This window comes from Saccostrea cucullata, unplaced genomic scaffold, assembly GCF_032062105.1.
Source record: "Saccostrea cucullata isolate Sc308-1 unplaced genomic scaffold, CSIRO_AGI_Scuc_v1 ctg787, whole genome shotgun sequence".
Taxonomy (NCBI): Eukaryota; Metazoa; Mollusca; class Bivalvia; order Ostreida; family Ostreidae; genus Saccostrea; species Saccostrea cuccullata.
Genome location: NW_026933448.1, coordinates 67,763 through 95,444, shown reverse-complemented (window position 1 = coordinate 95,444; position 27,682 = coordinate 67,763). Strand labels below are relative to the sequence as shown.

Sequence of the window (27,682 nt, the reverse complement as noted above, 5' to 3'; positions counted from 1 at the left end):
TCGAACCTGAAAAATCTTAGCAAGCAACCCCCCCCCCAAAAAAGTAAAAGGTGTCTATTGTCCAAACAAGAAAATCCTATTTCGTGAGGGGGGGGGGGGGGGGACTTCTTTCAGTACCAATTTTTTTCTTTCAAACTTACCACTTACACTACCACTTATTCTTCTTCTAGGACTACACTGCCTTGCCTGATGAGAGTTGGGGGAAGGGGGGGGGGACTAAATGAACCTATGCCCCAATGTTGAATACCTATATGATGTCCATCTTTATAAGCCCCCCCCCCCCCCCCCCCCCCACCCCGATTCCGATCCCTATGTGTTATGCATAAAGTTGATTTATAAAAAAAACACTAAATGTTTTTTAATGCTATCGTTAAAATTTGGAGATATAACTATTAATATATAATATGTATGTAGAGAGAGAGAGAGAAAAGAGAAAATTAAGTCAACTAAAAAAAATGCAATAAATTTCGGATTACACTTGAACAAATCGTATTTGGACATGCATGGATCAAAGGAGATCCGGATCCCTGGAAATTTTATTTTTTTAAATTGACATAGTAAAATTACTAAAGCTATGTCTCAAATCCTTTTCCCCTTCCGATTTGAGCCACCACCTTCTAAAGAAAATTTTCTGGATCCACCTAACCAAAAAAATACATCGGGCACGGGGTGTCGACTTGAATATAGCCGATAATGCTTAAATTATAAATAAAATCGCTGTCATTTAAGTGTTTTAATGCAATGAGAAAATACTTGTGTGATAGTGGGATGAGATGAACGCGCTGGCACGCCGACGCGCTGAATACAATTAGCCATTCTGAGAATCTTTGAATAGCAAAAAAGGAAATGATACAGAAAATATTCTAATAAAATAAACACAACAGCAGGGCAACTACAGAGTGGGCTTAGTTGTAGTTTTGTGCAGAGTAAAAAAAATTATTTGTCTATTGTTTCAAGTTATTGTGGTAGTAACAACAACAAAATTTGCAACTGTATTTGACATTGTTTCTCTATTTATTTAGGTTGACTGTGTTATATGTGGTTTGTCATAGTAATACCTGACAGGGAATAGATCCTGTGTTATATGTGGTCTGTCGTAGTAATACCTGACAGGGAATGGATCCTGTGTTATATGTGGTTTGTCGTGGTAATACCTGACAGGGAATAGATCCTGTGTTATATGTGGTCTGTCATAGTAATACCTGACAGGGAATGGATCCTGTGTTATATGTGGTCTGTCGTAGTAATACCTGACAGGGAATAGATCCTGTGTTATATGTGGTTTGTCATAGTAATACCTGACAGGGAATAGATCCTGTGTTATATGTGGTCTGTCATAGTAATACCTGACAGGGAATAGATCCTGTGTTATATGTGGTCTGTCGTAGTAATACCTGACAGGGAATAGATCCTGTGTTATATGTGGTTTGTCATAGTAATACCTGACAGGGAATAGATCCTGTGTTATATGTGGTCTGTCGTAGTAATACCTGACAGGGAATAGATCCTGTGTTATATGTGGTCTGTCATAGTAATACCTGACAGGGAATAGATCCTGTGTTATATGTGGTCTGTCATAGTAATACCTGACAGGGAATAGATCCTGTGTTATATGTGGTCTGTCATGGTAATACCTGACAGGGAATAGATCCTGTGTTATATGTGGTCTGTCATGGTAATACCTGACAGGGAATAGATCCTGTGTTATATGTGGTTTGTCATCGTAATACCTGACAGGGAATAGATCCTGTGTTATATGTGGTCTGTCATGGTAATACCTGACAGGGAATAGATCCTGTGTTATATGTGGTTTGTCATAGTAATACCTGACAGGGAATAGATTCCGTGTTATATGTGGTTTGTCATAGTAATACCTGACAGGGAATAGATCCTGTGTAATATGTGGTCTGTCATAGTAATACCTGACAGGGAATGGATCCTGTGTTATCCTCCAGGTGAATGACAGCTAGTCCATCCTTTTGACTCACAGGTGTAAAAACAAACCTCCCAGATAAAATCTTCCTAAAATCAAAGGTCACCAAGATTTAAGGGCAGGACACGAACTTCATAAGCATGATGATTACTGGATTTTATATAATTACTTAGTTGCCTTGTTAAAAATCAACTCACATTTTTTTTATGCTAGTATAAAAAATTGTCAATTCACAATTATGATAATTTAACTGGCATGTTTGCAACTTGTATACAGCAAATTTTGAACCCTGAGACCATTGGTCAATACCTATCTAGCTCTCTGACAGTTTTACTGGTAGCCGTGCAGTCCACGGTGAGATTTCTGGGACTGTCCAGTAGTTCCCTGACAGTGACAATGCTGTAGTCCAGAATGTTGGTCTTTACAACTCGCTTTATTCCAGACAAGAACTGCTGATACTGATCTGTCGAGGTACATCTACCTCTTGTGATGAGGAAAGTCTGATATAGGGATCCCAACCAACACACCTCCTGAAAAAAATTAAATAAAAAGATATAATGGTATCACATTATCACAATTAAAACATGTAACAGCATTTGTTTACGATACAGAATCAAATTTACCTGTAAAAACAGATGGCCTGATGATAACATGATAGACTGTATATAAACTAATTATAATTCAAGTGAACAAGGGGATGAATGTTTTCCAAAGACCCTTTCTTAATTCTCAAGTAAATAATCTAAAAGCTATATTCACCACAGAGTCAATAACTGTATATTATTGGATTAGATTGGGTCTTCTTTAAGCCATAAGGGAGTTGTGTAATAAACATGATAAAATACAATCGCAAAACATGCAAAAGCTGAAAGATTTATTGAGATATTGTGTGGAAACAAAACTTATAAAACAGACAGATTTTTTTTAAATTTATGACCTTGACTTTTGGACCTCAAAACCAAAACTAATCTTCCTTAGGCCATGGAGAGTTATTGTGCAAAATTTAATTGCAAAAGATCAAGGGCTTCTCGAGATGTAATCACATGGAACTGAAAGCGTTACACGCAGACAGAACTACAGACAGACAGACAGAGTCAGACCGAAATTAATATCCCTCACTTTCAGCTGGGGACAATAAATTATTTACCTGTTTATTGTCCACAAAAATGTGGTATTTCTCTATTTATTTTTCCATGTTCATCCGAGATTACTTTGACTTTTACACCAGGCCTGATTTTATATTGTGGCATGTGCAATGGACAAGCAGTGTAAGAGTCAGAAGAATCTCGGATTACTGTCTAGTCATCAATCCCATTTTTTTTCTGATGAGCGAGTTCTAAATCTGCAACATTTTATCATCGTCACCCGCTGCTTAGAGCGTCTGCTCTCGAGTCGTGAAGTAAGGAGTCAATCCTTATGTCGCAAGTACGAATCCCATCGTGGGACATGGAGACCGGTCCTTTGGATGAGACTGCATAAACCGAGGTCCAGGGCTTGACATTAACGCTTGTCCGCTTGTCCAGTACCAGTGAAAATAAAATACGGACAAGTGAATATTGCTGGGCACTTGTCCGATTTGACAAGTGCATTTTAATGTAATGGGGTCTCTAAATAATAAAAAGAACGGCTGTTGAAAGCTAAATCCAATTGGTTGAGCTAATTCGGTAGTCTCAAGACGGATGCTGTACATAAAATCTAAACTTCGATCCCGATATGTATCGCTATATTAATATTGAGTTCACATTCGATCGGGATCGAATTAAGTTCACTAATTGCATACAGGGCTCGAGCTGTGATTCGCCATTGTCGCCAATTGCGAATTTTTTTCAAAAGTGGCGAAAAGAAATTCATAAGTGGCGAAAATTATTTTTTTAGATGTACCATGTACAAAATTTATGTAGTCCAGTTTAGCTCCTTTGTTTATTCAATGTACACAGATAAGTCCCTTTGTTTACTTAATTAATGCAGCAGAGGTGTGAAAACTGAAACCTACATGTAGGAAATCACGTCTCGCTTGAACGAACAATGCTGACTAGGTAACTAGCCTGGGGCAATAAAGGGATACAAAATTGCTTGAAATGATATAATTTGGATTAAACAAGGGGGGATAAAGTGTTAATGGGAGATGAAGTTAATAAATAAAAGATTTTTATCAACAAAATCTGGATCTATGTACATGATGTAGATCGTTTTTTTAAAACCGAAAGTAGGGAAACATGACGAAAATTGTAAAGAATGGCTTCAAATTTTACCTACTGAAAATTGAAAAATGTGTACGATAATATACCGTTAACTTACAAAGAGTGAAAAATAAATTGGTTTGGAAACAGAATTATCTTTAGTTAGTAAATTACACTGAATTATTTACAATAACATGAGCTTGCATATTAAACCCTGGAGTCTCCAAGTTGTTAAAATAAAGTCAAGTTTCAAACCTAATTTTCATTTCTTTTTAATTTACTTCTCTTCACAATTTAATTAATGAAAAAATGAAAATTTCTATTTTTAAAAAATGTCATATTTTACTAGGTCTGGAGCCCCCCCCCCCCTTCCCAGGTGAAAAAAAATGTAAACAAGAGGACATTTTCTGTCAAGAGTTGGCTGATATCAATACAATATCAAATTAATTGTGTGATTCCAACATTATTATTATTTTTCTTTTTTAAAATGGATACTACCATAAGCTTTAAACATTACAATTTTGAAACAATGTCTGTGTCAGATAAACATAATAAAAAAAATTGAATTAAAAAAAAGTGCATTGCATTGTCGAGAAATCAGATGTACGTATGCCTTTCCTTAAAGATTGTGTCGCGAAAAGTGGCGAAAAATATTTTCGGTCCAGTGGGAGCCCTGATTGCATACTACTGAAAAGTCATGGAAGATACGAACCAAAGTGTGAATTGTTTGATGTTGACAGGTTCACTTGTGGACATTTATGTTATTGTCAGGACAGAAAGACTAAATTAAATTTCGTTTTATGTGTCTGTTGTATTTATCAATAACATCAAGAATCAATCAAGCGCATGATATGTGTAAATAAAAGGACTTTATTTTAATTTTCAAGTTGAAACTATTGAACTTTATTGAAAAATTTTCGGACAAGTGAAGTTGAAATTCGGACAAGTAAATGTCTTGGTCACTTGTCCAAATGGACAAGTAGGAAAAAAAGTTAATGTCGAGCCCTGAGGTCGCAGTAGATGCTGGCACAAAAAAGATCCCTCCTTGCTCAATGGCCCTGAGTGCCCAGTATAGGACAAAATTTGCAGCTCTCCACCGGCAAGAGGTGGCGTCTCCATATGACTGTGAGTGAAAAATTCTCTTGAGGGACGTTAAACAATGTACAATCATTAAGAATTTCCAGCAGTCTGGCTATACTCTCTTTTCCTACCTGATCAGTCTTGCTGAGCTGTAGCAAATCCACTGCAAGTTTAAGAAATTCTTCCTTCTCCCTACTGTCAACCATTGCTGTACCTATGGAAAAACATCCACAGACCACAATATCTATGTATCATCACACACCAGCTGCTTACATTATCAAAGAAGGAACGAAGTGATAAATCTAATGCAGTTTTTTAAAATGTCGGTGTCATTTATGTGACACACCTAACAGTTTTATGGTGACTGACTACAAGTTTTATACTCCATAATAAGAAATTACTGAGAATATTGTTTTTCAATTTTTGCGCCAAAATGTCCAATTTAGATAAACCAGCCGATTTATAGTCGTAAAAAATGAATTGTATATATGTTGAATATTTTAATTATATGGGTGCAAAATATTATAACATATTATAAACAAATTTATTTTCTTCTACAAACCCTATAAAGAAGGCTTAAATTTTTCAAAATATAATTCAACATTTTTGCACGACTCAAGCATTGTACAAGTTAATGCCTACTCGTCATATCACTTCCGTCGAATCTTGTGATGTGTCGAAAAATGTTGTTATTCATGTTGGAGTGATATTTACGCCTTGACTCACTTGTCAAATCATGACATTACAGTGTTCAGTCAACATGACATCAAAAATTATTTACATTTCCCTCATTATTGTAATTTTGACAGTTATTCCTTGTGACAGTGCGGATAAAGCCACGGGTGAAAGCACTGCATCTCCCAAAAGCAGTACATCGACATTAAGCACGACTACACCGAAACCAGGTGCCAATGAAACAGCAAAGAATGGAACAGAAAATGTGGGAGATGGTAGCTTTTTTAACTTTAAAGAAAACAAAGGGATGTTGATGAGGGCATTTTATGTGTTGATAGGCCTCACTGCCATTGTGGTGGTATACTTCGGAATTAGAGCCTGGAGGTATGTTCACTTATCTGCTCATGTTAGTGTGATTCTTACTTAAATTCTTCAGCAATCGGGTGTAATGATTGCAAAGTGTTTATGTGTGCAAGTGCTTATAAAGGATGTATTGATCGTTTGTTGTGTAAAGACCCTCTTGAGAATTTTTCACTCATGGAGACGCCACCACTTGCTGGTGGAGAGCTGCAAATTTTGTCCTATGCTCAGCAGTCCAACAAAATAATTAAACATAATTTAAAGAAGATTAAAACTGTATTTGAATTTTATCATCATTACATTTCGCGGTCCCTCCGTCATATACACACTGCATACTTCATGCGAATTTGATCATCGTATAACAAATTTCGTTGAATTTTTGTGTGAGGTCAATTTTCTTCATAAGTTTTTAATCTAGTTCGATTTTTCTCACCTGGCTAATACCTTATCGCCATCAAAAACTTGTTAAAACAATTAATCAATCATAGTTTGGTACTTGTGTTCATCGAGGAAGCCATTACGAGATACTGAAAAGCGTTTAACAGATTGTGATCGGTCGGTTATAGGTAATTTGTACGAAATTTAGTCGGATTTTTGCAAGTTGCTTTCTCAACATCTACTGGTCATTTGGACTGACACAGAACGTAAAGTGATCGGTCTAACTGTCTTGGTTGTTTTTATCGGTCTTGCCGACAGGACCGAAAGATTTCAAGAACTCTGAGTAAGGGATCTTTTACATGCCAGCATCTAGTGCAACACGGGACACAGTTTACAATGTCTCATCCCAAGGTCCAGACTCCTCATCCCATGGTGGAATTTGAACCCATGACATAAGGATCAACTCCTTACTCCACAAATTTGGAGCAGAAACTCTAACCACAGTACTGTATGTAAAGGAGGATTGAGTAAACATACATTGAAAATTCATAAATACATATAAATAAAAATATATGGCTGGACGGGGAATCGAACTCTGGACCCCTGTATTTCTAGTCAGGTACTCTAACCACTGAGCTATCCAGGCCGATGTCCTCAGTCCAGCCTAAATTCCTACGTGTGCATGTATTGAGATCACCTCAATTGTCTGCAGTTTTAATCATCTGTTACTGCATTATTAAACATGAAAATTTTATTTTGCATTTTTTTTTATATCAGAATTTTAATTCTTAATTAAACATATTGCTTGTTCTGTAATTGTATCAATTGAAATTTAAAACAATGTAAAAAATCAGTGTTCTGGTGATGTGGGTTTTATTTTTTTTCTTTCAAAATAACCATAAGTACTTCAATTATTTGTGAATTATGAAATATTTATTAATTAAGTTTGATTTTTGACAGAGTGAGAAGAAAGAGGAACAAGTCAAAGAAGTATGGATTGATTACGGGACGTGGGGCAGACTACGAGATGGCGCCACTCGACGCAGATGACGACGACGATGATGAAGATACTACTGTGTTTGAAATGAACAGACGGAAAAAATGAATCTCCCTTATCTGAGGTGAAATAGAACAGAATACAAACATAAAGTTATGCCCTTCACACTTTAATATTTCTATATGCATTCTCAGCGAAAGAACTGAAAGAACTGGGAGTTATATTAAAAATTGTTTTTGCAAGTGTATATCAAATAAAGCATAGGTACTTTTGATTGTGCAAATAGACAGAGTAAATAGTTGCTTGTTATATAGCTACAAAAAGTGTTAAATCATATTTTATGTTCTCAATTCAGATACTGGGATATCTCAGAACTGATGAGATCTTATGAGCAAATGGTTTAATAATACTTGAGCTACTCAAGCAAAGCAGAGAAGTAGATTTCTAGAGAAGCTTTAGATATTTTGATGAAAGTAGTAGACATTATGGATATAAATCAGTTGACTTTTGCTTAATGAGGAAGTTACTATGTATGTAAATGTACACATGAAAGATATGCTTGAAATTCTTGAATGATAAATCACTTTTGTTATTAAGAATATGATGTAAAAGTCAATTATACTGTTAATTCTAATGATTGATTTTGGGAACTAATTGTTTTTTCTGTACTAGGTACTCTATGTAAAATCTTGGAGGATCACTTTTCACTTTGTGTCATGTACTGCATTTTTTTTCTTTATTTGTAACTACATGATCAGCATCAATTTCATGAAGAAAGCATAATTCAGTGTGTTGTGTTGTAAGCTTTTGATGAAAGCAATGATGTATAATTGAAAATTATTTTGACATTTTCTTTGATTGTTGATGTTATTAAAAATTAAGGTGCTGGTTATATTAAGGAATAACAAACTGTATTACATAATATTGTACAGGTGTTTTATTTAATTTTCTGTGTAAGAGCCTTGTGTTGTTGATAATACTCTGATTTGACAATTTTACAAGAAGGTACTCTATTTATAACCCTGTCTTTAAGTGTGTCTTTCTGTTAAGGAAATCCATTCCATTTTTGGAAGATTTTTTTTGTATTTTGTTGTAAATATGTATATATCTGAACATCTTGAAACAAATGAACTTTAATTTTTTTTTTGTACCCGGAAAGTCCAGAATTTTCCTTAGAGAAATGTTAAGTATTAATGTTTTGTTTTTCTTAGAGGAAATATTTTTAGCTTACCTGAACCCAGGGCTCAAGTAAGCTTTTCTGATTGAAGGTTGTTCTATATCTGTTTGTTATGTGTGGTTTGTGAATTTTTCACATTTTTAAACCACTCAGCTAGTGTCAACCAAACTTAATTCCCACAAAGCATTCCCTGAAAGGAATCTAATTTTATTTATGTAAAGGACCACACCCTATTTCTTATTTCAAGGGGAGATCACTTAAAATAAGTGAAAATTTTATGACCTTTTTGAAATTTTCTCAAGAACCACTGTGCAAGAACTTTAATGAAAGCTTCATCACACATTAGGCCAGATAAAATTAATCTTTAGATTCTCATCCCCGCCCGCCCCTCTCAAAATGTCCTGCCCCGGTGTTTTTTATTCTGATTTTTGAGTATTAAAAGTATTTTCATGTATTTTTATTCAGCAAGAATTTCGGTCAAGTTTAAGTGTTATCTCCTGTCTTCATTAAAAGTCGCGTGCCGCTATTTATATAAAAAGAGCCATGTGAAGAATGGAGAAAAATTGGCAATAAAAGCAGTTTAAATATGTATGGAAAAGATAATTTGTCAGTATGGAGAAGAGAGAGAAGAAAAAATAGCATAAACACATCTAGATACTATCACTGGCATGAGTAAGTTTTTTTTTGAGAGAGAGATTTTAACAAAGTAAAAATAGACAATCGAAGAAAATGAAACCTGGTCAAGTTTTAATGCCCGATCTCCAGCTATGTGTGATTTTGTTTTGAAAAAAAAAATAAAACATCGTATGCAGACTTTAGAGAATGTTAACTGCTAAGGAAATGTTAAATCTTAAAACTGTTCAGGCCTAGGCTTTTCAATAGAATATTTTATTAGAATTTTTTTTTAGATTTTGCAAATATGACCTATTTTAATGTCGAACACGTCAAGTCTCAAGAAAGATCAAATTTTTTAGGAAGGTGGAAATCTCTGATATTTTACAGAAAACAGAGGGATTTGTAGGTAAAACTAAAACGTATTTGGGGAAAGGCCGATGAAAAGCCATGCATACACAATTTATTGGTATCCCACCTCATTTTGTTTGGCATTTGCAGTATATGTATACTTGATAATTTGTTAATTAACATTTAATTTTTTAAAGCAAGAATCTTCTTTAAAAATTAAAAAAAATACGAAAAGAATAAAATCTATTCATATTGGCATTAAGATAATTTTTAAAAAATCTGTACGAAGAGTCCATGTTTTGTTGATACTTACAAATTAACAATTATAAAAAATAAAAAATAAAATCCGCCCACCCGCCCCAATTTTTTTTAGCAAATTAGGACAAGAATCTAAAGATTAATTTTATCTGGCCTTATACAGAGTATATTTAATTTTTTTTTTTCAAAGTAAACATATCCCCAAGGGTAGGATGGGACAATTATAGGGGGAACATATTAATATGTAGGAATATATAGAATTTTAATTTTAGAACCTTCTTCTGTAGAACAGCAAAGCCAGCATTTGTCTTTTTGATACAAAAGCATCCTCATGTTATGTAGATTTAAGTTCCATCAAACCTAACCCCAGGGATAGGGTGGGGGCACAACAGGGGATCAAATATAAGCATAGAGATTTAAAGAAAAAGTAACAAATCTCTTTCTCAAGAGTAACAAATTCATACATTGAAATTTTTATTATTTAAATGTGTTTCTCTAATTTCTACCAACACTCAGGTGAGCAATGTGGCCCCTTGATTTTTTTTTACAGTATCCTACCGGATATTTTAGTCCCTAATCAGAACATAATTTAATACAGGTGATGGTGCTTTAATGAAACCAAAATTGTTTATTTTTATAAAAAGTTCTTATAGATTTAGTGATATTTGAACATAGGTTTGTAGTATAAAAATGTAAGAAAACTTAGATTAGTAATCACAAATCTAGTTGTACATTAGAAAACATTCCTGTAATGTCTATCAATGTTTCTTAAGATTACACCCAACTTAAATATTGCTTAACTATTTCCTCAAATGACAACATATGATCTGACTTTACATTCATCTGAGTTCTATATCTCTGCTAAAAATCAAAATACTTTTTTGTTAAACCTATATTTTGTTATACAATACCACAGAAAAGACTAAGAAATTTCTGCATTGTTTTGATGGTCATAGAACAGTGATTATTCCATCACGAAGGCTAGTTCAAACAGTGGTGATTAGCTTTACTTATAGTAATACACATGATTGTGTGTAATGTATAATAAATCCTAGGTATATAGTGCTGTATATCCATGTTTGCTTTATACCCTTTTTAAGACGCATGATAGCTTTGTAAAAAAAATTTCATTTTTCCACAGAATATATAACTTATTTATTTATTTCTAAAGATTATGATGCCTCTTTGTTGTCTTTGAAATCATTCATACAATTTATTTACATTAAAATATTGCTTGATCTCTCTGTACTATGACAGGTATATGTAGCTGGGTTATAAACATTAAATGAAAGGAACCTTCCCCTAGCTTCTGTTTGTACCATTTGGTTGTCCTTAACATAATTGCTAAGAGAACAGATATACTTTAAGTATATCATTTGTTGAAATTCACTATAATAAAAACATACATGAGAACCTTAGCTATCCAGGGACAAAAATTTCTAACTGTTGTATCAAGAATAATATAGATAAAGTGTCCTTTTGTTTTTTTTTGCTATTAAGACTTTACTGTTACAGGTAATGGAAATTTCCATATACAGTTTATACTATAAAGTATTAAAATGAAACACATTAAATATTGTCATTTTACAAAAGAAATTATGGAAGAAAAATGCAGAGGTTGTTTTATTTGCTTTTTATGGAATGGAGTGTATGAAGTATAAAGAGAACAATGCAGAAAGACACCTTTCAGATTTATTGCTGTGCCTTATAGGATAAAGATGAAGTTTTGAGTGGTGTCTCTGATTTATGCTATGTTTTCTACAAGTATTGGATTATACTGTACATTCAGTAGTTATAATGCAATGCCTATACTGTTTCATTTTGCTTTCCTCTATTAAGATGAAATCATACCAGGAAATTGATATCATGTTTATTAAGTTTGCCTATTTTTCGTTGAAGTACAAGTTGATATGTAGTTTATTTCTTGACAGTAAGGATGCAAAGTTTATTGCCTCTATCAATGTCTAAGTCATTGTTGTTTTCTTTAGATTAAGAAAAAAATTCACAATCCATCTTGTGATTAATAAATATGTTTAAAAGTCGGAGGTTTTCCTTTTGTTTTAACCTCACCTTACCTTGTGAGCTTTTTCTGATGACGTATTGAATGGCATTCATCTGTCAGTCAGTCTGAATGTTAACTTTTAACATTTTCAACCTCCTCTCCATAACCTAATTAATGCAATGGTTAATAGTTTGATGAATATTTCAGCTTGGGCTGGTTGCACAAAAACTATTCCAGGGTAGGGCTGTCTTGAAAAATACATTTATTGGTCATATATTTATATGGAAAAACAAGTTTTGTTTGTGAAGCACTGATGCACCCATTTGGCAGCTTATGGCAAGGGTTGAAGTTTCTTAAATGCAGTCAGCCTCCAAGATCAAGGTCAAATTGTTGGTATCCGAAGGAAGGTCTTGTCACGAGGAATACATCTGTGAAGTATAAAAGCGCTAGTGCCTCGTGTTCAAAAGTTATGGCCGAGATTAAAGTTTTAAAGAGTAAATCAAACTCCTAGGTCTGTGATAGGGGAAGACCGCTCCATAGGATGAGACTGTATAAACTGATCGAGGTCCCGTGTCTCAGTAGGTGCTGGCATGAAAAAGTTCCCTCCCTACGCAATGGCACTCAGTGCCAAGTATAGGACAGAATATACAGCTCTGCACCAGCAAGTGCTGACGTCTCCATATGAGTGAAAAAATCTCTGAGAGGGACGTTAAACAACACACAATCAATCAATAAATCAAACTTCTAGGTCAACGTTACATTGTAAAAGGTCAAAACTGCTGGTATCCGAAGTAAGGTATTGTCACATGGAATACACCCTGAAAGCCCTAGTTCTAACTCTTCAAAAGAAAGAGGGCGCTTTTGATTGGCATTCGGCAGGAATCTGGGCGTAATTGAAAAGTGAAAATTTTATCGACATGTCACATGAAATTTTATGATCTTTTTATTTATCGGGTTCCTGTGCAACAGGAAAGGAAAATATTTTCCCGAAGTTGAGCTTTGATTTACTGAAAAATAACTTGAAAATGGGCCAGATCAGACATTTGGTACAAAATGGTACATTTTTAAACACGTTTTTCTAAAATGTTTCTATCTCTGGGTCTTCTCTCCATAATTTTGAAACGTGATTTGTGTGTATTTTTATTCAAAGAAACGAATACACATTCTTAAAAAATGGAGAGAAGACCCAGAGACCACGAAAAATGTACTTTTTCCCAAAAAATCCAAATGTGTGAATGTGGTGTTTCTTTGTCCTTTTTAGATCATCTAAATACGCGTAGCGGTGATAGCTCAGTAAGTAGGGATACCTGTTTAGTGCGTTTGAAGCGAAAAGTTTTTGGTTCGAGCCTGGCATTGGGCGTTAATTTTTTTTCATGCAAACAATCATTTAGTTTGTTAGTTTCGTTTTATGTCCTGATGTATTAAAATTTTGAATTTGATAAATTTTGGTTCAGTTTTGTTCTCAAGCGAAATCAATTCCAATCTTCTATTCCATAATGTACATGTACACTATCGCATTAAATATTTTAGGTGTTTATTTTTTGTGAAGCATTACTATGTTATAGTACCCCCTAGGAAAAACGGGCATAGATGTTACAATATCACATGGTCTTTCAAACTAAATGAAAAAAAAAAAACTTATGGACGTGTTTGTAAAATCTGACCAGCTATGTTCAGCCAACCAAATCATGGACATTTAAACCATAAATGTTTCGTAAAAATGATTCCTGCAGATCACAGGCCAAATACGCCCATTCTTCTTATATATATTAGGGATGTCAACGAACAGTCGAATGGACCGACGATCGAATAATGAAACGACATTCGAATATTTAATAAATGCAAATAGGAGGTGTTAAAGAATTATCAACTCAAAATTGTAAAGCGTCATTCCTCAAATCATTATAGTATCCGTCATAATCCGACCTCAGACGAATAAAAGTTTAAATACAGTCACAGTATTCCCCATTTTAAAAAGTGATTTATCTCCCCTCAAAATCGGAACTCTTCTACACTAGCATAACTTCCGCGGACTACGCATTACGATAATCCAACAAAATAGGCCTAGTGATCAACTTACACGCTGTATTTAAAAATTTTAAACTAGATGCTGTCATGAGACAGTAATACCCGCACTAAGGTGTTTGCCTCTAAATGCACACTTCTTCCTATTGGGCTTTACCAAGGGAAAAGTCAATATAATTCAATAATTTACATAATACATGTATTCATCAAATTGAGCATAATATGCTCAGGTGACCATGTAGCTGCAGATCTGCAGTGTTATGGTTTTATATATTTGACTTTGACCATAACGCTACAGATCCCCATATGCAAAAAAGGTGCAATTTACGGCGCAATATTTTTTGCGCACTCTTGGGCAGTTTTTCTCCACTTTCTAGCATTGGTCAATCAACTACCTTTCACTCCCTAATTTTAGACACATTCTGTAGCCAATATGTATATTTTGTCCACCTCCCAGCCATTTAATGATTTATAGTCATCTCTACAGGCAAAAAACTCGCTTGATGTGAATTTTCAGCAATCTAACAAATAATTTTAATCAAGCGAGTTTATCACGTGTAGAGACGACTATAAAAGGATTGGAGATGGATAAAATATACAGATTAGTTAAACAATGTGCCTAGAATTAGGGAGTGAAAGGTAGTAAATTAACCGATGCTGGAAAGTGGAGAAATTCTCCCCAGAAGTGCGCAAAACATATTGCGCCGTAAATTGCACCTTTTTTGCATTAAAGGGATCTGTAGCTTTATGGTCAAAGACTAATACATGTATATAAAACCATAACGCTACAGATCTGCAGCTATAGTGACCATGTGACCCATGGGACTCCATCTTATTGGTATTTCATATTCATAATTGATTACCAGTCGGAAATTAAACAACAAAATTAAATTAATGATGTAAATTAGGTTTGATAAAGGGGGGGTTATAAATTTTTGGCACATACTGTATAAGTGGAAATTTTAGCGAAACGCAAATTTAGCGATTTCTACCTAAAATCTGGTATTTTATTTTTAGCGAGAAGTAATTTTAGCGATTTTAAAATGCTAATTCAAGAAGCTTTTATAAATGATAAGCAATTAATTTTCAGTGGTATTCAATTTTAGCGATATCAGCACCCTCGCTAATAATGCCAAAATTAAATCCTCGCTAAAAATTCTACTTGTACGGTAATTGGAACTTTTTAAATCTATTTTCTAATATAGATTAACAAAAAATAATATTATTCAAATTAGTGTAAAGCGTTTTTGATGAATTTTTCAAAATGTGCAAAGTTTATTTATATTTGATTAGACAGAAACTTCTTGAAAGCTGCCATATACACAATCAATTTAGTCAACCCGCACCCCTCTCCCATCAACACACACACACAAACACACCTTATTTGCCTGTTTTTGGAAATAGGCCTAGATGGCAAAGTTAAAATAAAACATCTTTTGTAAATGATAATTTTCAATTTGTTCTTGCAGTATACATGTATCTGAACACTGCATCACATTGGGCTTGCGTCACGTTCCCAACTTAATACTAGTTTTACCATTGGCATTATCATTTTAGATTTCACTGCACGTGCAGTAGGCTACTAGTGTGCATCATTGCATATGTCAGTAGGAATTATTTCATTTTGTGTTTTAACTGGATTATATTTCATGAAGATGACAAGGCCTAATTAATGACAATCGGTAAGTACAAGTTTTGGTCTAGATTTGGGTAAAATAGTCTGAAATGCAAACGGTTAGGTTCAAGTTTAAAAGATCAAAGGTCATCCGATGCTACAATAGACGAATTTCACATTCTGAAGAGTTATCCCCCGTTATCAACGTTACATTCAGTTACAAGATCCAGAATTATTTTTCTGGGAGGGCCAGACCAGAATTTCCTGAGAAGCAAAAAAAAAAGAAGTTATGGTTGGGTCTGTTTTCTAGGGTGGAGGGACACTTAGAGCATTCAAAGTCATTTTTATTTCCTCCAGTATATATTATAGTCCTGCAAATATCCAGGGGGGGGGGGGGGGGGTTGAGGGGGCGATCTCCCAATCCACTTCCCTGTCCCTGTAATGACAAATGATCATGTGACTCCTAAATAGTAGGAAACTTTTTCCATTTGACTATACATAATTTTGTTACTTGTGTTATTATGTTATGTAAATTTAATGGTATAAATGTTATGAACCCATATTTAAGAGGTCATCCCCACTCTCCTAATGAGCTGGAAATGTTCACAATATGACTGCATTAAATTAAAAAAAGTGCATCAATGATAAGATTACTTGACATTTTATTCATGAATTTGTGTCAACCTATCTTCCTAGAATTAGGAATGAAAATCATTCAGAGATGGACCACATTAAACTATTTGTATAAACATTTTTTTTAAATGTAAAAACAAGTATAGTAGTTTGCATACATGAACAAACAGGGGTCTGGGAAGGGGTGAGGGGAAGTATCGAGTTAATATTTCTTTACGCCTTAATGGTTGAAAACTCCTAAAATGAATGTTGACCTCAAATCTAATTTGTCCTCGTTATTTTTCAAGTGGTGGTGTCTCCATATGAGTGAAAAATTCCTGAGAGGGATGTTTAACAACAAACAAAATGACATAAAAACACAATATTGATTTGCATTAAGAAATATGCAGGGGATTTTTTCCATGAGAAATCTTCTTCTCAAGAACAGCAAGGGCATTATTGTCCCCCATTTTGGGGAAAGGGAGGGGACATTAAATCTCATTTGTCTGTCAGTCTGTCCATCTTATTGACAGCTAGTATGTGCATCTGTCACAATAAATTTAACCTTGGTGATAACTTTTGAATAATAAGAGATAGTGCTTTCATATTTCACATGTACATTACCACAAAACTTTCTAAATATACTATGATTTTTTAACCCAAGTGAGACCTCAACCTTAAAGTTTTACCTACTTTCCAAAAAATAACATTTTTAATTGATCATTTTGAAAGAGAAAAGAAAGGGCATTCAAATTATACATGTTTATTACATGTGAAAAGACTTTTCTAAATATATCATGACTTTTGACTCTGTGACCTTGACCTAGAAGTTTAACCTACTTTTCAAAAATATTATATTGTATATATAACTTTTGATTCAAAAGAGATAGGACTTTCATATTTGCAGTGTTCGAAATTCGGAATTATTTTCTGTGGGTCCAAAGGACCCACTGATAAAGGGTCGACACAAGTCCTTCCAAGGCAGCATAGGCCCAAAAATTATACCATCAAATATTTTGGGAGAATAAACTTTAATAGACAATCTTGGTAAGTTTATCAATTCCTTACCAATAGAAAAAATTATGTTATTTAACAAAAAAAATATGTTAATATTACTGTTAACATACTTTTTGTTTTATGTAACATTTCCCCCCAAAACAGGGTCTGTCTGTAGGTTTTTTATGCGCCCGGATCGATAGATCCCGGGCGTATATTGTTTTTGTCCTGTCTGTTTGTCTGTTTGTCTGTTTATCTGTTTGTCTGTTTGTCTGTTGTCAACTTTAACCTTGGCCATAACTTTTGAACAATAAGAGATAGAGACTTCGTATTTGGTATGCATACTCCACTAATAAAGTCCTTTCAAATGACATCAAGGTCAATGACCTTGTGACCTTGACTGTGACCTATATGCTAAAAATAGCTTTTTCCACTGTTTGTCATAACTTTTTAACCATAGGAGATAGGGACTTCATATTTAGTATGCATACTCCACTAATAGAGTCTTTTCAAATGACATCAAGGTCAATGATCTTGTGACCTTGACTGTGACCTATATGCTAAAAATAGCTTTTTACACTTTTTGCCATAACTTTTGAACCATAGGAGATAAGGACTTCATATTTGGTATGCATACTCCACCGATTAAGTTCTTTCAAATGACACCATGGTCAATGACCTTGTGACCTTGACTGTGACCTATATGCTCAAAATAGCTTTTTCCACTGTTTGTCATAACTTTTGAACCATAGGAGATAGGGACTTCATATTTGGTATGCATACTCCACCGATAAAGTCCTTTCAAACGACGGCAAGGTCAATGATCTTGTGACCTTGACTGTGACCTATATGCTAAAAATAGCTCTTTACACTTTTTGCCATAACTTTTGAACCATAGGAGATAGGGACTTCATATTTAGTACGCATACTCCACTGATTAAGTTCTTTCGAATGACACCATGGTCAATGACCTTGTGACCTTGACTGTGATCAATATGCTAAAAATAGATATTTTGAACTTTGTTGCCGCCGGGCGCATAGTGTTTCACAAACACATCTTGTTTTTGCCTATTATGTACAATCTCACATATTGAAGTATAATAAAGTTTTCATTTAAAACATTCATTTTCACTTTACCTAAATACCTCAATAAAGAGGGCCAAACATCCCAGGACTGAAGTAACCAGGTTGGATATTTACAGTAGACACCCAACATGGCTGTCTTGTGATAGAAAACGAAGCTAACAAATATTGGGGGAGGAAATGCTAGATGATATAAAAATGATCATTCCCCTTCATATTTAAGTGAAGGTTGACTAGGACAACATATCTATATTTCAACTAAAGCTACAATTAACATTCTTTATAAAAATTGCATCAGCTGATTGAAACCTTCACAGTTATGGTAGCAATTTGAATGTGTCGGTCGGGTTATAGGAAAGAAACATAATTTTTAGGCCTTCTTTCTTCGCAAATCATCATCGGCCCAAAATCATTTCAAGGACCCATTTAGTCATACTATACACGAGTCCTTCCGTTTGAACGTCGGCGCAGGACCGACGGACCGACGCTAATTTCGAACACTGCATATTTGACATGTACAACAAAATGTTTCAGAGCATGCTATGATTTTTCCCCTTTGACCCAATTTTCAAAAATTGATATATGATAGGGGTGCATATTTGACACACAATCTGCCATAAATCATAGCATCCCATTCACTAAAACACAGAAAGCAGAGGACCACAATTCTTTGAATTTGCTTGTATAATCTTGATAGATGGAAACATCCTCATATAATGTAGATTCAAGTTTTTTATGCCACACCATGATTAGGAATGCATGTATAGTTTTGTCATGTCCGTCCCCCACCCTTCCATCTGTCTTTCCATTGGGCTCAAAGAAACTTTCCAGATATTTTTATCAAAGTTCATATGTTGATGCATACTGATGTAAATATCCAACTGCAGCAATATTTTTTGACTTTGACCTTTCCTTTGACCTTCACTTAACTTTTCTTTAAATTAGTGTTTAGCTTTATTTTAAAGAAACCCTTCAAGTTGTGTAATGAAACTTCACATGATGATACATATATACTGATGTAAGCTTTACAATGCTTCACTCTTTTTTACCTTGACCTTTCCTGTGACCTTGACCTCACTTTTCTAAAATTAATGTCTAGATCAGTTTTGAATAAACAATTCAAGATATATTTATCAAACTCCATATGCTGATACATACTGCTGAGAGCTATTAATACATCAACTTATTTTGACCTTGAATTTTTCTTTGACCTTCACCTCACTTTTTAAAATATGTGTTTATCTAAGTTTTAAATAAACCATTAATTATAGTTTTATCAAACTTCATATGCTAATAGTAAATTCATACTGATGTAAGCTTTTGAACTGCAAGTCTGCAACAACATTTTGGCCCCAACCTTTCCTTTGACCTCTCTTTTTTTAGAAAAAGACATCTTCCAGAGAAAAGTGCACAAAGGTCCGTCAATTTTTCCATTCTTTTTTGTAGAACAATAAACAATGAAAAAATCTATTTGTTGTGTTATTTTTTTGCAAAAAGGTTTAAACTAACAACAAAAACGCATTTAAGATCATTTAATTAATTTTTTTAGCATTTTTTTGAAAAATAAACAGGGGTGCTATTGTCAAATTGACGGATTCAAAACCAAATACATTTAATGAGCGCCATAGTTTACCATTAATTTGTTCAATCAGTGCTGTATATTCCTGTTGTTTTCTTGCATGAAATAGTTTTTATTTAATCGGATTTTGTTTAATATATACATAAACATATTAATTTAAAGAATTAATCTTAAAAACTTGAAAATTAGAAAATTGTCTAATGCGAGTCGTATGCCTGTCAAATCGGCTGACAATAGCATCACATGGGAAAAATTGCTAATTTGGGTACATTTCAGAGAAAACTGAATCAGAGGGGCATTAAAACTGCGGTTAAACAGAATTAAAATATTAATTCCATTGTAATATTTGTTAAAAATCGCCAGCATTTCGAAAAAAATTGTGCGATCGTCAATTCTGTCAGCAGCTCACAATTACATCTGGCAACGATCGCACTCCAAAGATTGTCGTTCCTTGTTCATAACCTTCCGATTCTCTGCTGTCAGCCGCTAGGGGGCGATATGCAACCTAAACAAACAAAATGGCATCGGACAGGGTTGGAGATGAGACGCTGAGAGGTAAAAACAAACATTGTAACTTTATCTGTCAGAATATCTGACGTTAGCAGCAAATGACGATAGAAACAATGAATGCTGAAAAACCTTTTTATAATATATTTTCAGTGATGATTGTAATACTTGGGTAGGCCCTAGATACTATGAGACACTCAAGAACACACGTGTATACTGGATGCTGACATTTTTTATTCTGTAAGTTGATATTCATACGCATACACAAAGCATGTGGAATAACGGCGGGAAGTTAGAAAGTAATAAGGTCTAACATTACACAATAAGAAATAGTTCCATTAAAATAGTAATAATAGTGTAAATGAATAATATGCAGTTATTACATTCCTCCTTTTCACAGAAATGAAATTTGCTAATAAATCAAAAATTGAAATTGACAGCAAACAGATTTTTCTAAAAATACAATTTAACATAACTAGAAAATTACACTTGCAATGAAATTGACTAGAATTACAAATTGAGAGACTTTGCAAACTTGACTAGAAAATTGACATCAATCTTTAAACCAAACACAAAAACAATATGCAAGTTTATTTCACAAAGTCCTTTAAAGCTGCAGGTTTCCTCACGATTCGACCCGATCGCGTAGTGTACGGTTCCGCTCCATTTCTGGCTGGAATTACAGGTTTGTCTGATAACGGTACTGTTTTCGGTTTCGTTTCCGGTGTCACATTTGGAGTGACATCTTGTACAGATGTGTTTTTCAACTTGCGCTCGAGTATCAGTTCCTCTCCTTCTGTTAGTTCTGGTTCCACGGTACCACGAGCGAGAGTATTCGGGATTCGTTTGAAACATGATGAGTTACGAGTGGTAAGTCTTTCCATTCCTGGTTCAGGAGAGACGGACACCATACTTCCCTTCTTGGCCATAACGGTATACGGTTGTGGGTCAAAATTCGGGGCGAGCTTGTTGTTCCTTTGTTCATTCCTCATGAGGACGACATCACCGCAATGAAGTTCATCAGGTGGGTTGTTAAGTTTTGCGTTCATCTTCATCTTCCTTTTCGCAACTTCATCATTCTGTCTGGCGCACTCGTCGACAGCATTTGATTTACGTGTCGGAACTTGAGGAAGTTTGGTCCTAGTTTCGCGATTGAACAGAAGTGAGAACGGCGCAAATCCAGTCGATGGGTGAGGCGTTCCCCTGTACTGGCGAAGGAATTTGAATAGCTCTTGCTTCCAGTTCTTTCTTTCTATGTGTGCGGCACGAACGGCTTTCATCATTGGCTTATTGAACGATTCAGCCCGGGAATTAGCTTTCGGCCATCTTGGAGTGACACGTCGATGATGGAAACCAATGTTCTCGGCAAACTCCTTAAATGCATGGGAGTTAAAAGGGCTTCCATTATCAGTTTTTATAACTTTTGGTACGCCAAATGTAGAGATCAATTTGTCCAACACTGGTATGGTTGCGTTAGCGGAAGTTGATTTCATGATTTCAACAACAGGAAATCGCGAGTATTCATCAATCACTACAAACAAATATTCACCTGTGGGGAGTTGTCCACAGAAGTCGGCGCTGAGGTTCTCCCAAGGTCCAGACGGCATGTCTGACATCTGTAGAGGTTCAAAACGAATCTGCCTGTCTGTTATACTTTGACACGCTAGACAGTGTTGAAGAGCATTCTCTACTGCAACGTCCAGGCCAGGAAACCACGTCTTTGAACGCAAGAATGCCTTTGTACGACTTACGCCCTGGTGTCCCTCGTGCGCAATGTTGACCGCACGTGCTCTGAGTGACTTAGGTAGAACAATGCATCCATTTCGCAGAAGGACATTATCTGAGTGTACAACCAGTTCGTCACGGACATTACGTAAAGACTGGAGTTCCAGAATGTCGATCTCACTGTCGTTTATAGATTTGATCTCCTTCCATCTCCCTGTTCTGACCAATTCTATGGCCTTAGAAATGGTCTTGTCTGCGATGGTGGCTATCTTGACTTCATCTAAACTCATTGATCGAAGGGTTGCTTCCTGCGCAATGAAATGTAAGTATTTCTCGGCCATATCCTCCTCTCTGGATGTAGTGTGGCTCTCCACAGGATGACGTGACATGTAGTCTGCCGGGTTGTCCTTTCCTGGTCGGTAAGTAATTTCTAGCTTGTATGGTTGAAGTCTAAGTCCCCAACGTTCGATCCTTAGCGGAGGCTTAGGGCGCTTCCAAATGGCTAACAGAGGTTTGTGATCAGTAACGACACGAAAATGTGGTGCTCCTCTCAAGTACATATCAAAATGCTCACAAGCCCATATGATTGCTAACGCTTCTCTCTCTGTCTGACTGTAGCGCGACTCTGGTCCACTCAGTGATCGGCTAGCGAAAGCAACTACGTTGTCCTCTTGTGTAAGTATAGCCCCTAGGCCAACAGGGCTGGCGTCAACCACAACTTCAATGGGTTTCTTTGGGTTATAGTAAGCAATCACAATGTCACTAGACAACAAAGTTTTCAGCTTGTCAAATGCACTCTCCTGTTCAGACGTCCATTGCCAGTCAGTATTGGAACGAGTAAGACGGCGCAATGGTTCACTCACAGTGGAATAGTCAGGAATGAACCTCGAACAACAGGCAGTCATTCCCAAGAAACTCCTCAGTTCAGTAACGTTTGACGGTTGCTGCGTTCTCGAATCGCTGTGACTTTCCCAGGATCAGGTGAGATACCAGCCTTACTAAATACTAGTCCAAAGAAGGTGATTCGATCTGTATTGAACTCGCACTTGGGACGATTCAACTTTAGTCCACTGTCCTGAAGCGCTTTGAAAGTTTCCGTCAAGGCGGCGTCATGATCCTCTTGAGTTTTGCCAAACACCAGAATGTCATCTGATATGTTCTTTGCTCCACGTACTCCCTGGATAACACTACGGATTGTCTCTTGAAAAATTTCAGAGGCAGCGGACACTCCAAAGTTGAGGCGCTTGTATCTAAATATTCCAACATGTGTGTTGAATGTTGTGATCGAGCGACTAGCAGGTTCCAATTCCAACTGGTGATAGCCCTGTCGAAGATCCAGTTTGGAAAACACCGCTGCTCCATTTAAGTCGTGAATAAGCTCATCTATGGTGGGCATGAGATGACGCTCTCTGATAATGGCTTTATTGGCCTCTCGCATGTCAACGCAAACACGGATTTCTTCCGGATTCTTCTTAGGAACACAAACTATAGGGGAAATCCAGGGTGTAGGCTCATCCTTCACTCGCTCTATAATGTCGTCGTCCAAAAGTTTCTGAAGTTCAGCTTCTACTTTCGGTCTGAGATGAAATGGTGTTCGACGACTACGTTGGGCTACGGGTTTCACAGACTCATCAACATGAATTCGCACAGTTCTGTCTTTGAGTTTCCCTATACCAACGAACAGGTCAGGGTATCTGTCAGCAATAGGGGACAGTTGGTGAACAACTTGAACAAGTCCAAACGACATACATGTTTGATACCCTAGGAGGGCTCCATAATTGCCTTTCACAACATAGAATTTGTGCAATTGTACGACTCCTTTCCACTCGATTTTTAGCTGGCAGCTTCCAAACACAGTCAATTGTTTTCCTCCGCCATAGGGTACAAGTGCCGGATGGCTCTCTTTCTTAAGCTTCGGGCTACCGATTTTCACATGTGTAGTCTGATCTAACACATTGACAGATGCACCAGTGTCCAAGAGAAAATCACACAACACACCGTTTACTTTAAGAGTTTTCTGAGGTCCCTTTTTGCCATTAATCGAGTACATATATTCCTCTTCACTTGACTCAGCCTCATGCCGGAAATCAACTTCGCGCACATGTTTGAAATTGCTGTGTTGTCCTGACGCGCGTTTCTTGGCTCTGCACACTCTCTGGAAATGGTTAAGTTTCTTGCAGAATCTACACTGCTGTCCCTTCGCTGGGCAAACTGACGTGCGTGCGTGAGCAAGTCCACAATTTCCGCATGGTTTGTCAATAGTGCTTTCACTTTTTGTCACTTGTTCTTTACTTCTCGGGTTGCGGCTTCGGTGTTTGCCAGATGACTTCTGCATCGCGTTTACACTGTTACGTTCGTTCTGGGCCTCCATTGTTAGCGCTTGAGTCTCAGCAACCTCGAGGGCACGACTTAGATCTAGGAGTGTTTTTAAGTTCATGTCAGGCTCCCGCAGCGCTCTTCGCCTCAGTCTGTTAGAGCGACAATTCTGAATTATCTGTGAGAGAATTTCCTTATCTATCTCTGCAAATTAACAATCTTTAGACAATTTCCTCAGTTCTGTGACGTATACTCATCTAACGATTGGCTGACGCTTTGTTTACAGTTTCTAAATTTATAAACTTCCATCTGAGGGTTTTTTCTCGGAGAAAAGTAATCAGATAATACTTGCTTTGTGGCCGCATAATTGGGCGCTGTGTCTCCCTTCTCTGCTTCGTAGATATCAAACACGCTTTCTCCTGCGTAGTGAAGAAGGAGGGCGCGCTTACGCCCGTTGTCGTCGATGTTCATGCCGGTAAACAAAAGCTCCAAACGTCGGATCCATTTTTCCCATTTCGGTCCAGCGTCGGCCTTATCGGCATAATCGAATGCTGCAAATTCTGGCAGCCGATCCATGATACATGAAATTTACCTCGTCGCCAAATGTAATACTTGGGTAGGCCCTAGATACGTATGAGACACTCAAGAACACACGTGTATACTGGATGCTGACATTTTTTATTCTGTAAGTTGATATTCATACGCATACACAAAGCATGTGGAATAACGGCGGGAAGTTAGAAAGTAATAAGGTCTAACATTACACAATAAGAAATAGTTCCATTAAAATAGTAATAATAGTGTAAATGAATAATATGCAGTTATTACAATGATTTTAATTCTTTCGGAATGAAAGATGTATAAAAACATACTTCCAATGTTCGCGTTTCTGACCAAATCGATGTTCAACGAATTTTCCAACATGCGTTTTGCGAGTGTCATTCTTTGTCGGAAAAAATAGTTGCGATCGTTATATATATTGACAGAAATTACGTTGCTATCATCTGTATTTGACAGAATTCGTTGTTTATTGTCATACTCATTTACTATATAAAGAATGTTGGAATAAAGCTCAAATGTTTTGAAACAAATTGTATTAATAAATTATTTTAACAGTTGTATTTCAATGCCAAAATAACAAAAGTGAAAGTGGGACTATAAATTGATAAAAATCTTAGAATTTCTTCACCTGAATTTAATTTTTATATTTACAAAAAAAAAAAAAAATAAATAAAATGTTGAATTCTTCCTTTGATTTTTATGGAAGACATGGCAGAACATGTAGAATTTTATTATACAATTTAACTGAACTTGTAAAACAAGCAAAGCATTGACTCCTCTTAAGACTATCTGATCTTTGTCATGTTTTTTGAGGAAAACGATAGTTATTTTACCAGTAACGAATCGGTTTCTAGTTACGTTTTACACACAACCCACATCTTTGAATTTCCAAATTTTCCTTGTTGTAATATTTGTATTTGCAAGCTTTCCGATTTTTTTCAAACAGAGAGCTATAGTTCTGCAGCTTACAATATTCCTGATCATGAAATATAATTTTTGGACATTTTTTTAATGAAATAATTCATGCAAAAACACATCTTATTTTTATATAATATTTTATTTCACCCAATTTACCATCAGTGTTTAAAAGGTTGATTTCACTTGCTTTGCTTGTTTTTAAAGGTAGAACAAAAAAAGTACACCGTGTTACAGAGTATAGAAGAAAGCTTAAATATGAACAGCCAGTAAAATATGAAGGGTATCTTAGAAAACAAGAAGAGAGATGCAAAAAGTCAAGAGAAAACTTGAAAAAACAACTTTCCAAGAAAAAACCTCCTAAGGAAGCTCTAGAGAGAAAAGAACATCAGCTCGCACAGCAGAGAAAACGTCAAGCTAAATACATGGAAAATAGATTCAAGAGGACTTTTGAAGGTAATCACACAGCTTCTTCTTCAGTCATTTCAAGATCTTGGAAATCAAACACAGTTTCCACAAGAACTAAAATACAATCAAGAAGAGAATACAACAAAGAAAAGCAAAGACTTTGTCGATTAAAGATGAGCTCTCAGAAGAAGAATTGGGTAAAAAAAAAAAGACAGAGAAAGGAAGCGTGCAAAGCGACAGTCGGACAGAAATAAAAGGGGAAATACAGATAACAAAAAAACAGCTGTGCAGTCTCCAAATTTAAGCCCAACAAAACTTGTAGATGAACTGAAAAAAACCCCGCAAGGGAAGACTGCGGTAATTGGAGCTGCTAAAAACTTGTTGAGGAAGGGTTATAGTAAGAAGTATCTTTCAGAAAGACTCAAAATTAACAGACGAACATTATCGTTGAAATCAAAGTTAGAGAAAAGAACACGGATTAATATCAAAAAGATAAAGGTATTTTACACCCGAGCCGATATTTCTCGAGTTGTTCCACAACGGCGCTATGCCACCAAAGATGGCCCAGGATATTTACTCTTAATATCCGTTAAAGAAGCATATAATAAATACAAAAGCGAAAACAATCAGGAAACCGTAGCTTTCAGTACATTTGCCGCACTCAGACCAAGAAATGTACGATTACTTACTAGACACACAGAGAGTATTGTATGTGCGGATATTGCTTAAATAAAAGAAACAAATTGTTGAGTTTAGAACTTGCCAAGAAGTCATCTGGTCAAAAAAAGGTCAATGAAGCTAACTTGTTAGAAATGCTTTTATGCCCTAAGCCATCCAGTCACAACTTTTTTGCTGTAGAATGCATTGAAGGAACATGTAGTAAATGCAGTAACTATAGAAAAACATTAGAAAATATTTACAAGGAAATACCTGAGGACAAAGAGCTGACATGGAATCGATGGGAACGAGTTGAAGGTAGACCAGTATTGGTATCAAAAATTGGCAAGAAGAAGGAATTGTTAGATGAACTAGAAACTGATATCCTGAAGCCTGCACAAGGAACAACGTTCTTAAAACATTTACACACAGCTCCCCAGATAGCATGACTACGTTGGCCCAACGTTGGCGCACAGTTGTTGACTGCGTTGGGCCAATGTTGGCAACCATACGTTGGCCCAATGCAAGTTTGCTCATCGGCCCTACGTTGGCCCAACATGTTGGCCCAACGTTGGCGCAACGTACATGCTTTTCATTACTACACGAGGTCAGCATTGGCCCAACGATGGCCCAACGTTCAAAAACCAACGGTGATTTTTACCAACGTAGGGCCAACAGTG

The 27,682-nt window shown here is 35.9% G+C and overlaps 3 protein-coding genes across 3 annotated transcripts in view; 1 reads left to right on the top strand and 2 right to left on the bottom strand.

Annotated features, from left to right (window-relative positions):
* The window catches only part of LOC134238341 (uncharacterized), a 49,692-nt gene extending 44,093 nt beyond the window's left edge, over positions 1 to 5,599 (bottom strand). Inside the window, exons 1-3 of the mRNA XM_062720465.1 lie at positions 5,325 to 5,599; positions 2,243 to 2,463; positions 1,923 to 2,022 (exon numbers count right to left, since the gene is read on the bottom strand). Coding sequence (XP_062576449.1) covers positions 1,923 to 2,022; positions 2,243 to 2,463; positions 5,325 to 5,399 — 396 coding nt within the window. The 5' untranslated portion in view covers positions 5,400 to 5,599. The remainder of the gene's footprint in view (positions 1 to 1,922; positions 2,023 to 2,242; positions 2,464 to 5,324) is intronic.
* Positions 5,600 to 5,848: 249 nt separating this feature from the next.
* On the top strand, positions 5,849 to 9,067 carry LOC134238340 (membrane protein FAM174-like). The gene is made up of 2 exons (XM_062720463.1): positions 5,849 to 6,252; positions 7,567 to 9,067. The coding sequence occupies exons 1-2, from the start codon at positions 5,930 to 5,932 to the stop codon at positions 7,709 to 7,711; spliced, it is 468 nt and encodes a 155-aa protein (XP_062576447.1). The 5' UTR covers positions 5,849 to 5,929; the 3' UTR covers positions 7,712 to 9,067.
* A 13,997-nt stretch (positions 9,068 to 23,064) lies between these two features.
* On the bottom strand, positions 23,065 to 25,037 carry LOC134238375 (uncharacterized protein K02A2.6-like). The gene is made up of 2 exons (XM_062720509.1): positions 24,810 to 25,037; positions 23,065 to 24,639 (listed from the first exon to the last, which is right to left on the bottom strand). Exons 1-2 carry the CDS (start codon positions 25,035 to 25,037, stop codon positions 23,065 to 23,067), a joined length of 1,803 nt encoding a protein of 600 aa, XP_062576493.1.
* Positions 25,038 to 27,682: the final 2,645 nt, after the last annotated feature.

Coding starts and splice junctions, on each gene's coding strand:
- LOC134238375 (XM_062720509.1), bottom strand. CDS start 25,037: ATGGATCGGCTGCCAGAATTTGCAGCATTCGATTATGCCGATAAGGCC. Junction 24,640..24,809: donor ATTATGCGGCCACAAAGCAA/GTATTATCTGAT, acceptor ATTCTCTCACAG/ATAATTCAGAATTGTCGCTC.
- LOC134238340 (XM_062720463.1), top strand. CDS start 5,930: ATGACATTACAGTGTTCAGTCAACATGACATCAAAAATTATTTACATT. Junction 6,253..7,566: donor TTCGGAATTAGAGCCTGGAG/GTATGTTCACTT, acceptor GATTTTTGACAG/AGTGAGAAGAAAGAGGAACA.